The sequence below is a fragment of the Dreissena polymorpha genome, chromosome 2, assembly GCF_020536995.1.
Source record: "Dreissena polymorpha isolate Duluth1 chromosome 2, UMN_Dpol_1.0, whole genome shotgun sequence".
NCBI classification, from domain to species: domain Eukaryota; kingdom Metazoa; phylum Mollusca; class Bivalvia; order Myida; family Dreissenidae; genus Dreissena; species Dreissena polymorpha.
In genome coordinates this window covers 142,153,843-142,167,754 of record NC_068356.1, presented here as the reverse complement: position 1 = coordinate 142,167,754, position 13,912 = coordinate 142,153,843, and the positions used below count along the sequence as shown (strand labels likewise).

General features: G+C 33.1%; 1 protein-coding gene across 2 annotated transcripts; it reads right to left on the bottom strand.

Moving 5' to 3' along the window:
- Positions 1 to 1,086: 1,086 nt before the first annotated feature.
- LOC127869258 (ras-related protein Rab-8A-like) lies at positions 1,087 to 11,812 on the bottom strand. 2 transcript variants are annotated; one of them, XM_052411644.1, is made up of 8 exons: positions 11,670 to 11,812; positions 9,804 to 10,053; positions 9,240 to 9,300; positions 8,864 to 8,924; positions 8,106 to 8,183; positions 6,165 to 6,254; positions 3,422 to 3,529; positions 1,087 to 2,490 (listed from the first exon to the last, which is right to left on the bottom strand). In XM_052411644.1, the coding sequence occupies exons 2-8, from the start codon at positions 9,925 to 9,927 to the stop codon at positions 2,383 to 2,385; spliced, it is 630 nt and encodes a 209-aa protein (XP_052267604.1). In that variant the 5' UTR covers positions 9,928 to 10,053; positions 11,670 to 11,812; the 3' UTR covers positions 1,087 to 2,382. The 2 variants fall into 2 exon arrangements, with proteins under 2 accessions (XP_052267604.1, XP_052267605.1); XM_052411645.1 differs by lacking the exon at positions 3,422 to 3,529.
- Positions 11,813 to 13,912: the final 2,100 nt, after the last annotated feature.

Sequence of the window (13,912 nt, the reverse complement as noted above, 5' to 3'; positions counted from 1 at the left end):
CCGTATCATGTATGTTTCCGGTCCAGTTGGCATAAAGGAAAGGCCACGATGAAGGTAAAAAGGTTAGAGCCTCCATTGTCACGGCTCCATATCTCATATTCATGAAACTTGGCTAAAATAAGACATTTAGCAAATAGGTCATTGATACAATCTAAAAACGCATGAGTTTTCGCTGAAGGTCAATGACACGTACTGGTAGTTCAGTAGCCATTCCAGTCAAAGTTGAGGGTCAAACTAAATGGTACATTGTTAAAGGGGCCTTTTCACAGATTTTGGCATATTTTAAAGTTTGTCATTAAATGTTTTATATTGATAAATGTAAACATTGGATCTTAAAAGCTCTAGTAAAAAATCAAGAATAAAATTTAAAAAAGGAAAAAAAGTAGCCGGTACCAGGGCTCGAACCAGTGACCTCCGGAGTCCTGGAGTTAGTTTGAAGTAAAAACGCATTAAACCTCTCGGCTATTCCACCACGCATACTTAGTGTAAGTATTTTATACATTTTATAAGCAATCTTCGTAGTTTCGTAAATTTAAATGACAACAACAGAACTCTCCAAATTATTCAATCGTTTCGCGTTGCAACGCTTTATAATTTTTAGTTTTTCAAATCGTCAAAAGATACATATAATGGCTATATTGGACTATGGTAAATGTTCAGTAATACTGTTTCCTCACAAATATCATAACTAAAACGAAAATTTGCGAATCTGAAACAACTTTTTTCAATTTTGTCAATTTACCAAACCGTGAAAAGATCCCTTTAAGCCTTTTTTAATCAATATCGTTGTGTCCCTTAAAGTGTCCCATATCCCATTAAGCGTTCACATTAAACATATTCTCGTGAAACGTCGCTTAAATGTTTTGCTTATTGTGTTATGTTTCTTATTGTTGTCTCTATAATTTCAATTCATACATCTGTAGTATAATAAGAAGCAACAGATATAGTATTATCTGCTATTTTCTTGAACAGAATTGATGCTTTTAACATAATTCGTTCGGGGATTCGTAAAGGGGGTCAAATATAAAGCACCCTTGGAGCATTTTTTTTGTTAGGATATAATAAAAAATGCACGAACTACCTCCATGCGACAGTAAAAACATTTATAGTGGACCAAAAGAAGTCAACACAGATAATTAAGACCGGTTTCGATATTTCTATTGTTTTGTACGTTTTATATAAGTATATAGTATTTGATAATGTGAAGTAAATCACCATTTGACCGTAGCGTTTATAACTTTCGCACCGACTGTATGTTAACATTTTTCTAACTTCGAGCATTTTCACCGTAAACAAATATCTTTCATTTAAAAGACGCTATTGAAATACACTAGAACTTATGCCTTTTACAATGCATATAACATTTGTCAATGGACTAAATCTTTAATTGCAAACCTATATCGTTTTATAGAGAAGGTTCTATTAATGTATAATCGCCAAAATAACAATAATGGGTTTGACATAAACTAAAAGAAAATGCCTGTATTTGATTTATTAAAAAGGATGCATTAAAAAGAATAAACTATCACACAACCTCAGCCACAGCCAAAAGACATAGCTTCAGAAAGCATTTAAATTCACGAGTCTGAAAAAAAATCCGACCATTGCACAGAATTTAATGACGTTAGCTTGAACGATTCGGAAGGTATTGCAAACGCATCAAAGTTTGCAAAGGTATCATTTTTCGACTGTGTTATTTTGTTCTGTTCAAGATAGCTTAGCATGGTTCTGTCATACATGTTGGGTTAGACGAAAACATTGACGTCACAAATCTATAAATAACATTATGTACAAACAGATAAAATGTATATTGTCGGGGCAGCGAATTGGTCATGCCCAATAACACTTAGTGGATTTAACTGCATTTCCCAAACGTTAACCCTTCAAATGACTTAACTTTAAAGAGAGTAATAAAATGCATACTCAAATAGTGTTTTAAAAAGATAAAAACTTGATATATAGGGTTTGAGCGCAGGACTTATGACAAACTCCTGATACTATTTGTCTTTTGTTAAGTTCATCTTAACGAAATTGTATTGTATTATTTTACTCAGTTACATATGTTTTCTGTAGCATTTTAATGAATTGTTATAAAAGTATGCAGATTTTTTATCACACATGATACCTTACACAGAAATCTAAAACGATTTTGCCCTTAAATAATGTTATTACTATATGCATACATCGTTTGACAAACATTAGCATACATGATCGTCCTATGGCAATACATGACACAAACGTTACTATAATTATATGCACGACAATAAATTACCACGTATGAAAATAGTGAAGCACAAAATATAATAATAAAGTATAATATAGACATCGTAATTATAACACAATATATTATATCAAAATTCTGTTTCCACCATGTAGTGTTTTTTATTGCACAACACATGCATTCCCAGGTCGATACTCTTCAGAACCATCTTCCTGGACACATTCATCTGACCCGTCCTCGTGCCCGCAGTCATCCGAACCGATTGAAACCTATACAAATACATGTACTCGTATTATTTAAATTGAGTGTATGTTATAGTATCTAGTAGTAGATATGCAAATGCTATTATCCACGCGCTAACAGGAACATTCTTTGCTTAGCAACATGCAATAAAATGAAAAGAGCATTTTTTTTTTAATTTTGGTGTATGATGGAATAGTATTCCACGAGTGATTAACAAAAACATTTTCACAATTTGCGTAGCCATTTCAGTATGAAGGAAAAGTATCGCAATCAGTTAGTCGTTGTAGCTGAATGATAAAGTTTGTTTAATAATGGACTCATGGGAAACACATGTCTGTGAATATTGTACACTCAGTTTCATTTGTCAGAATTAGTCACTCACACTGGCGGAAAGATGTAACTGATGGAAAAAGATTACGAATTTACTTATGTTATCATTGATTTTCACTTCAGTAAAATATTAACACCTTTTGATCTCTGACTTCTTATTTTATTTCACCGATAAATTACTTTTTTTCTACTGAACGGAATATAATCGATAAGATCCTATCTTCGTATGCGTGTAAAACTGTGTTTGTGAAAAAGTATTGTGTACATACAACCATTGGAAAACGGAGACGCGTGCGTATATATTCTAAAAAAATGGCTGAGAAAATAATATAAGGTCCACAAATTATGTATTTACATGCATGGTAGAATCGAAATAATTTCTGATTAAGTGCTTGAATAATATTCACTCCTGTTGAAACTAATCGGATTATCGTCCTGTTAAGTGTGATTTCAACTCATCGAAATTCTGTTGTCATTACCGCAATAACCAAAACTCAGTCAGCAATTATTGCTTTTATAAATAACTTACCACGATGAGATAACAGATCCGTTCTTACAATGTATCATGCCAAATATAACCTACGTTTGCATAAAACAGCAAATTTGTTTTCTGTTATAGACGCATACCTCCTTTTTATTCAGGATCAGTCTAGCAAGCGTGAAAAATGCTTCCTGTATGTTGATGTTCGCATCGGCGCTGACTTCCATGAATGACATTTTGTGTTGTGCTGCGAACTGCAATTCACCAATATATGAAAGCGCGTGTTCGTTTCATTGTTCTTTTTTTTATTTTACGTCATAGTTATCAGTATTTACGTCATATAACGCCTGTAAGTAAAACTAAACACACATTTGCAGCACAACTTCAGACGATCTTTGCGGTGAACTGCACTATACATATGCAGTAACAGACAAAGCCCCGACTTTAATAATCGGTAGGGAGACCATGGCCGTACACCATCTTTCATGGCAACCGTTATAAACGTTATGTGCCCTAGTAGAGATAAGAATTGCGACAATAATATTCACGAATTACGGACCGACTTTTGTGACTCGTTACTAAGATCTTATATGGCTGAATTATAATAACATGAAATTGTTTATAGTGTGACATACATAAACATACAAATTCAATTCGTTATTTTTTTTATATAAATAAAACCATAGTTTAAATGTTAATAGGTGCATATATAAGGCAAGTCACTTGCTAAAATTCAATCACATTTAGATAACATATTTATATTGCAATTCTTGGAGGCTTAATGCTAACACTGGCAAAAACATTAACATTGATCATGCGGAGGAGGAGTGGATTAAAAGAACGACGAGCAATGGACATACAATTATAATGTCATTGAAGTGTTTGATAACTTTAATTATTTATGAACGGTTTGGAGTTTTGCAGGACATTTAAATTAAAATAAGATCATTTGGTTGGAAAAGCCCTTAAGGCAACGCATAAGTAATTGTTTAAATGCAATGACTTTGACATAAAACGAAAAATAGTGTGTCAGTTGTTTAACTCTTGTATTGATTCTTTATTAAATAATGTTTCGCAAGTATGGCGTTTCAGAAAGTCAAATGATATTGAACTCATACATTGCAATATGCATACTAACATGCTAAAATAAATACATGTACTGCTGCTGTTAATGGAGAATTAAGTAGACATATACTGTATTTATAAACAGGTATGTGAAAATTCTAAAGCTTTGGTTAAAATTCTTTATTTTAACCGTGAAAATTATATATTATTTTTTATTTTTATTTTTTTATTTTTTAACCTGTTAATTTAAGCTCGATTGCATAAAAAGCCTAAGGCTTATATGAAACGCTCTCGATACCGTTTTCTTGGTGTTTATGGGGGAGATCTTAAGAACGCTCCCACAGTGGGGATCGAACCCGTGACCTCCCAATCGCTAAGCGGACACCATATCCACTACTCCACGGCGACCTCATATATACTATATATGTTATTTCGTAACAAACACGCTTGAAACGATTGTAATCAGGTTGCACAAATTGGGTCGTAAATGTCATGCACATATTAAATAATTGTGGATTTCATTGCGTATTAAAAAAAAACATTGTGCAAGTTAAGATTAAAAGTCTCTGCACTCCCTTTGAGAATAAAAACTGGCAAATAGGCTCAGAATAACATTCCATAAAATAAAAGTTAGTGTCAATGTTGTATTGACTTTGATTTAGAAAAAGAATACCATTTAATATGTATATACCGTTGTTACACTGAGATAATACATATATTAGCCGTATATGTTATATCAACACAAATCTATACACATTCAAAACGTTACTAGTTTACTATGTGCAAATAAATAATTTATAATAAATGTAATTTTTTCAAAGAAAGATATGTTATAAGAAATGCGATTCTTAATAATAATGTTTAATAAGCTTAGTTCTGCCTTGATAGAACCAAGGGGTTCTTTTCGATTGTATTTGTATTCTTAAATGACTAGTATATATTGTTACACCCAGTTATCTAACAGGAAATAGTGTATGTATGTCAGCAGACAGACGATTTATTTGTGTTTAAGTCTGTCTGTCTGTCCGTCTGTCCGGCTGTCCGTCTATCCGTGTGTCTGTGTGTGGGTCTGTCTGCCTGTCTGTCTGTCTGTCTGTTTGTCTATCTGTCTGTCTGTAATGAAACTTAACTTACAATGCATCTCATTCATTTAATCTACACTGTCTGTAAGGAAACTTAACTTACAATACATCTAGTTTATTTAATCTACACACTATTCAAATGTCAAACGCGATAATATTAGTTTTTGAGAGCTGCATTGCCATGGATTTCAACATTCCTTTCGCTTATATATTTTGGGACTTAATAAAGAATCGTTGAATGTATCTTAAGCTCGAACTTAATTCACTTTAGCTATCCCAATCACCATTGCTGCCCCAATCACCGTAGCTTAATCTCCATAGCTACCTCACTAATTCAAGCTTCGTCATCAAAGCTACCTCACTTACTGCAGCTCCCTCAAAAGAGCTACATAAATGGCCATAACTATCGAAATCACTGTAGCTACCGCACACTTGCTTCCTCAATTAACGTAACGCGATAGCTTCCTAAAACACGAACGTGAATCACCGTTGCTCCATAAATCAACATGGGTTCCTCAATTACCAAAACGTTTTTGATCACCGTAGCTATATCTTCATAGCTACCTCAATCACCATACCAACTTCAATAACCACAGCTACCTTAACCAGCGTGGCTTATTCAACAAAGCTTCCTCAATCATCAATCATTAAAGCTAACTCAATAACCAGAGCTAATCAACATAATTATATCAGTCACCCTTTGTACGTCGCCATAGCTAAATCAATCTGAACAACTGCATACCCTTTCTCCTGTGTCCTTGTTTACTTGTCTCTTGTCTTCCATATGACAGTTGTTACCTAGCAGCATTATCTCAAAACCAGGGCATGCATGCTGAAACAAAATGTTACATAAAATTATATAGGGAGCTCTTTATTGCTGTCAGTGTTTTATTATATTGTTCGTTGTTGGTGTTTGCTTTCAAAAAGTTGCTTTAGCTTTTCTCGGTGTGTTTTATGTCGCAAATTGAATAAAGTGCTTGTCTTCTAACTGTACATAGATTTGATACTTAATGATCGTACACATGAGTGTCTATACTATTTGGTTTTCCCATATGAATGTTCGAAATCCAATTATATTTCTATTCTTATGTTCCAAATCATGCAAAACTTATTTCCCAAAAGTAGTTAACCTTTCTTTCAAATGCTATACTTTTAATGCAAACCGTAATTACCCATGGTTTATATTCATTCCTCTACCTCCCATGTAAAGCGTGTGAATTTTAATCGCATTAAACACGAAGACATGTTATTTGTCATATAATACCGTTTTATTAAAATGTAAACACATATAAGACTTATGCGATAAAACGATATTAACTTATTAAGTGTGTTTAACCATATAAAGTCGTATGTGTTTGTTAATAAGGCTGGGAAAACAAATACAAAACAAAACTAATATTCAAATCTAGCTTTGTGTCTTTATTTATAAATAACGCCGTTTGTTCCCTAAATTATTATCGCTATAAAGTCAAGGGTCATATCAATTATGAATTTACAAACCACGTGGTCTTATTAAAAAGCGGGTAAAAAGATACAGATGATCTGATGCAAATGCGTTATACAAATAACGATAATGATTTGTCACGATTTTAATTATTGTTTGAAATAAAACAACGAAAATAAGCATTATATTAAATCCAAACAATTATCTAATCAAAATTCCATATAACACGTACAGCAGTGTATATGTTTTCGCGGAGCAATAGTAGTTTCCGATTAAATTTTCAGGAATATGAGTACTTTTATAAGAATTAATAAGAAATTTTGGCTTTTTTTTTGCTATGAGAGTAAACGGGTTTCCTGCAAGCAAATCAAAATAAAGAAATTACGATTCAGTGCTCTTAGTTAAAAAAAAAACATTTGATTTATCATTTGCGTATCTGACAGTATAATGTAAGTGAATTCATTAACAGTACATTACATAAATTCAATAAAAGTTTTATTATATATAACATTGGCACAATTTACAGATTCAAGGCCAATACATGTTTATTTCAAATCACACCTTAAAGCATTCCTTTTCTTGCATATGTAAATTTAAAAACACCGAATACCTGTATAGTCACACCCTTTCCTATATCTTTGTTTTTTATTCATACCCTACTTCTATATATGTGGTACAAATTATACACTACCTTTTTCTGTATGTTCCATAAATCACACGCCACCTTTATATGTGCGTTTCAAATCACATACGACCTCTATCGGTTAGGTTTAAATGAAACCCTACCTCTATTTCAAGTCACACGCTTTTTTTATCTCTGGTTGAAGTCATACCCAACTTCTATTTAGCTGTTTCAATTCAGATACTACCTCTATCCGTTTGTTTGAAATTAGACCCTATCAGTAACCTTATTTTTATAAATAATTGTGTGTGTCGAATCACAAACTACCTCTATATGTCACATAATGTGTGTTTCAAAAAACAACAACATTCCTTTATTTGTCTATTTCAAATCATATGCTACCCATATCTCTGTTTGAAATCACACCCTATCACTAACTTTATCTTTCAAATCACACTCACCTCTGATTTCTTTGTTCCAATTAGCACGCCATACCTCTCTATTTGTTGCAAAAATCACTACATACCTCTACCTGTATTTTAATATCAGAAGCTACCGATATCACTGTATTCTGAATCGCACACTCCCGCTTTATGCGAGTTTTAAATATACCATACCTGTTTCATGTGCTCATGATAACCAGCGATGTTATCAAATGATTTTGCGTTGCATATGTCGTAAATTAGCATGATCCCCTGAAATAAACAAAGAAGTCTTATAACAACATCAAACATACATGAAAAACAACTGTACTGATACATGCACCAAAACAGGACGCATTTGTCATCTCACAGATTTAACATGAAATTAAACAATATATTTTTGATAATCTAAAAAATATATATGTGAAAAAACTAAATTTTAAAACGTTGTTCGTGTTATGATATACACAATCATTGTTTAGACAAATGGTCTCTAAATTGCGTACAAATACAGCACGTTGTATACTTTTCCGAGATAAATTACACATATTCGAATCATAATATTATAAAAGTTTTGCTTTATTCACTATAGAATTTTGTGTCTTCCCTCAAACACAACGTTTTAGGGGAAAAAATCCAAAATTATTTTTATAATTTTTTTTATCTAACCAATGCAATACCGAACAATACATACACAAGCACAACGCTAATAATGTTAAATGATTAAATCGGTGTAATCACTTTTGATCAATCAATGCAAACACTTGGAAGAATAAAACAGTTTTAATGCACGCCAAGCCTGATACGATTGAAATGAAATAACCACAAAACAAACGTTAAGGTCATATACTCGTACATTGTTCTTGTCAAACGGTCTTAGTTACGCTGCAATTTAATACGATACTGTAGAAAAGTACTGCTCATATGAGACCCTATTTCCACTCACGTCTCACCATAGCTCCTCTATAGTACGAAGTTGAAATCGTCTGAAACCGCTCTTGGCCGGCTGTATCCCTAAGAGAAAAACTATTATTATATTAAAACAACTGCTGTTACAAATAACTTTCTGAACATTTTACTGAACACGGACACGAAGCTATTACTGTTACCCCTAATTAGAGCTCTACATGCTAATATATATTATTGTATTTCAATAGACCCATTAAAGGCATTTTATTTTATATCAAATAGTTCCTGCTTTTTAATAGTCATATTATCTGAAGAAAACTTATTACAAATTGATTTTACATCTAGCGACCTTCTCAATCGCAATTTAATAATTAACGTGAATTTGGCCAATAGCACCTGAAATTTATCATAAACACATACCATATCTGAAGTTTGACGATTTTTCCATCTAACTCAATAGATCGAATCTTGAAATCTATTCCTGAAAATATAACAGAGACTCATTGAACCATATGGTCATTAATTAGTAGATACAAACCTTTATTTGAACGTGTCTTGATACGGCATGCTCATAATGAGACACATATAATTACATCGAAGACACGTAGACAATAGACAAACCGATTTGTGCATGAGTACAAACAGTATTCTGTTAACAAGTGTTCAAAAACTTTGTAGCAACTAGCAAAACAGTTTTGGATGGATAGATAATACAGGAAATACAGATTAAAACATCGGCATTTAAGTTATCAATATACTAATGATATTGTTGGTAAGGTTATATTTACAGACACTTTACTATAAGTCCTGAGTATTTTTGCTTGTGGATTGATCTAAATCCCGTTCAGACAAATCATTATTAAACATAGTCATCATTGAAAACTTTAAATAAACAATTTTCAGAGGAATAAAGCCCATGTACTTCCAAAGAGAAAAGGCCCCTTTACATACAATAGAGTATTTTGTCTGAAGACTTGCGCTTACCTATAGTGGAAACGAATAGGGCGTTATAGGCGTCTTCTGAAAACCGAAACAAAATTTGTGTCTTCCCAACATCGCCATCACCGACCAGAAGAATTTTGAAGAGATAGTCGTATGTTTTCCTCATCGTTGCTATTTATGTTGGAACACTGTGTTAGACACTGAAGACAAAACGTGTCATTGATGTCGCTTCACGAGCAACATCTGCCTTTGCTGTTGAAATGGGTGTCGGGTTGAAAATACTACTTCACGGCTGTTATAATAGTTAGAATTAATATTGTTGATAATTGATCAGGAAGCTCCTATTCATGGAGCACAAAAACTAAACACTATACAAAATGTCTTAGGTCATTAGGCCTTAACGAGTTGTTTGTTTCTTCCAACCCGACCGACCCTTATTGTGTGTCGACCCCTACTTCATGTTGAGCATTTATTAAAACAAATTATTGAATATCTCAATTATTGAATATCCTTATTTAAGTGGGACATACTTTCCGTGTTCAAAGTTCTGTTAACATTTAGCCGACCTATATTCCCTCTTTTTTGCGATGTATGTTTAAACAAACAGCTGTTGTTGTTGTGGTTTTTGTGTGTGGTTTTTTCGGGGGGGGGGGAGCTTACATTCTGTTAAAATACCACGGTAATTCTGTAAAATACCACGGTGCATATCAATAGAGCACAAAGGTGAAAAGTACGAGTAACTTCCTTGCCTTAGTAAGTGCATTCAGCTTGTTCTTTCACACAGTTTTCAAATAATAAGACATTTATTTTTCACACGGAAAAATGTAGTCCAGTTTTCCTCATAAATACGTATTGTTTTACTCGTCTTTTTAGAAACGGTTAATGTGTGTTGCTCCTGGTGTCAATATATAATATGTATTTCGGTAAATATATGTTAAAGATTTGTTTTAAATAGTGATAACATTTAACATACAAATATGTGAAGATATATGACATAAAGAAATGAATACATAAATGTACTTAATTCCTTTCTTTTTTTCATTTTGTTGTGAAAATAATAAAAATAAAGAAAATTTTATGCACTTAATTCATTCCTTCTTTTAAATTGTTTTAATAATTTTGAAGGCAAAAAATGTTTTGTCATTAAAATGAAACGCATGAACATAAGTGCATCCTTTGCTTGAAATTAACACTTTTGATAATATAAAATATATTAATTATTATGACAACAAGCATTTTGGTAAAATACCATATGCACCGAAACAGTTTCTCTTCTAAAAAATGCTAATACATTATTAATTGTAATCGGCAGTCAACAAAAGTGTTTTCTGTGTTCACAATATGAAGTTATACACGTGATAGTGTACATGTATGTACAGGATGTACGAGCGCCTGACTACAAGTACTACTCATATTTCGAAATGGCTTTCATTTCCTGTTTGAATGGCCTTTCAAAGTTATTTGCTTCTACATTGTTTCTGTAGTTGATTTAATTTAAAGTAATTTAGCGAATATGATCGAATGTAGTAAAATGATTTAGACACTCAAATATTAATTCCGCGCATATGATAATTGGCAAAATGGATAGCAAACTCAATCTTGAACATCAACAAAAAATAGGGTCGGCACAAAACAATAAGACTCGGTCGGATTAGTGAAAACTTGTTTACTCCTTATTCACGAGGTGTACAATAACATATAACGCTACGAATGTTTCAGTTATGCGAATATGCCGAGAGATCATCCTTATAAAGTGTGTTATAGAGTGCGATTAAGTCGCAAGTGACCCGGTAGTACCATTTAAATTGAATCAGCAGAAACGAAGAGTAGAATATATAACTCGTAAGCATTTAACAAGAATATTTACACATTCACAAAACTTCAGCAATATTTGAATGTAAAACTCACCGTGCTTCTTAAAAAGATCCTTATTCAATGGCGGAAAGTCAACTTAAACCCAATAACAGTATATAGGAAGAAGTGTTACACGAGGGAAGTAACTGTATCTTCAATTTGCACAGTATTGCCCCTTGTTGCATAAAGGACATACCAAAAGTTGCAGTTTTCTATCGCATCGCACAAATCAGCTTTGTTTTTACAACTTTTTCAAAAGTATGAATAAGAGTGTTTCAAGTCAATAAACATACTTGAATGTGATTTATTATAACTACACATGTTCTTAAAAATCTATAAAATTAAGAAATGACCATTGATTTATATTTATTACACCCGATGTATTAAACTGTAAGTGAAGTAAGGTGACAAACATTGATGACAATAACATTAAATTAAAAAAAAAATGATCAAAATTATTCGTTTGTATTTTTTTTGTTCTTGTCTGTGCGTATAATGCATGCATTTTTCTATTGTTCAAGTGTTTAGTATAAAATTATAAAAATACGATGTGTTTGTTTGAAGAGACTTATGCTCTCTTAGAATCTGAATAAACATTGGGCTCAATGAACTGCGTGGGTATTTAAAAAAAAGGATAAATGTTGTATGTTTTAAGATATGCTTGAGTTTAGTACAATACAGCTTAAGTGCTTGATTACTGTGGGGGCCTTTTTAAGACATCAAATATTGATGGGCTCTCGTAGAAATGTGTTGAGTGTTGACCCATAACGGCCAAATCTTGTATTAAGAAAATCAACATATCAACATAGATTACATCTATTCATAATCCATAACATATCATTTACATAAAGTGCATGTTTATTTTATCATAATGTGAAAAACGGGTTTGTCATTTAAATGTTTGCTTGTTGATGTTAATACAGCAGCCGTATTGTATCATTAAAAAATATATATTTATGGACGTTTTTGTGCAATAGTATTTGCATTTACTCGAAAAACGCCAAAGTTTTTCATTCGATATGTTCTTGTCTCTATCGATACTATTTGTTGTTGTTACAAAATCATCCGACAACCGTATGACATTTTCCTTATTAATAATGAAAGCAGGCTAAATTTATGTAACCCAGCCAGAAAAATCCCCGACCATTCTGGGGATCGAACCCGGGACCTCCCGGTTTCAAATCAGGCAGACACTCTACCGCGTCGCTATAAAAGCTAGCTCATATAGCAAGGCAGTATAAGTCCTCCTTATACCGAACCCTGCTGCACATCCCCCCCCCTCCAAATTTGAAATTCTTCCACGAATTTCCTTTGCCGCGACATCGGAGGGACGTCTGGCACACATGGTGTTGTTTTTTTTCCGTTGGGCGCCAATGTAACCCAGCCAGAAAAATCCCCGACCATACTGGGGATCGAACCCGGGACCTCCCGGTTTCAAATCAGACAGACACTCTACCGCGTCGCTATTAAAGCTAGCTCATATAGCAAGGCAGGATAAGTTCTCCTTATACCGAACCCTGCTACATTTATATGAGGGCAGTCAGAGTAAACAGTTCGGCATTGATAGCAGGATAGATCAGACATATTTCGTAATGTTAAGGGACCCCCCCCCTACGGAGGTCCCATCGATATTCGTTAGAATATGTTATGATCTTGAAAGTTGCCGTGTATGTCTCGTCGGTTGTTATATTTTTTTAAACTTAAGTGTGGTGTTAAATAGCAGAATAAATAACGAATAGATTTTCGAGTTGCGTGCGTCATTACTCCACCGAATTACGCCGTATTACGCAACAAAAGCATAAAATCAAATCGCTATGAGGACTGAAAAGGCTCTATAATTGATTACTGTGTCATGGTAAACTGTTTTTAATATAAACTCAAGAACAGAAAGCCTTAACAAGGTGAAAAGGATACGTAGTCAGTATTTTATGTTGTTATTAAATAATCTATACATATTTCATGAATCCTAGGCAAGATAAACAATAAATGATAGGCATTTTCAACATTTATCCCTACCAACAACTAACAAACAAAATAATAAGTCATGAACATAGATGATAACAAACATTTTCATTGAGACATCACTTAAATTCGCAGACAATGACATACGTTTATATGTAAGTGAATGTATTACCATCCCAACCAGGCACGTAGTTGCATCTACTCAGAGTACCTAGTTTGACTATCATAACTAAATGACGTAGATGTAAGGTCATATAACTACTGCATATAGCGTAACTGTGCTCGTATGTCGATCATGCGCAGAATGACTATCATGACAAAATAACGTAGATATT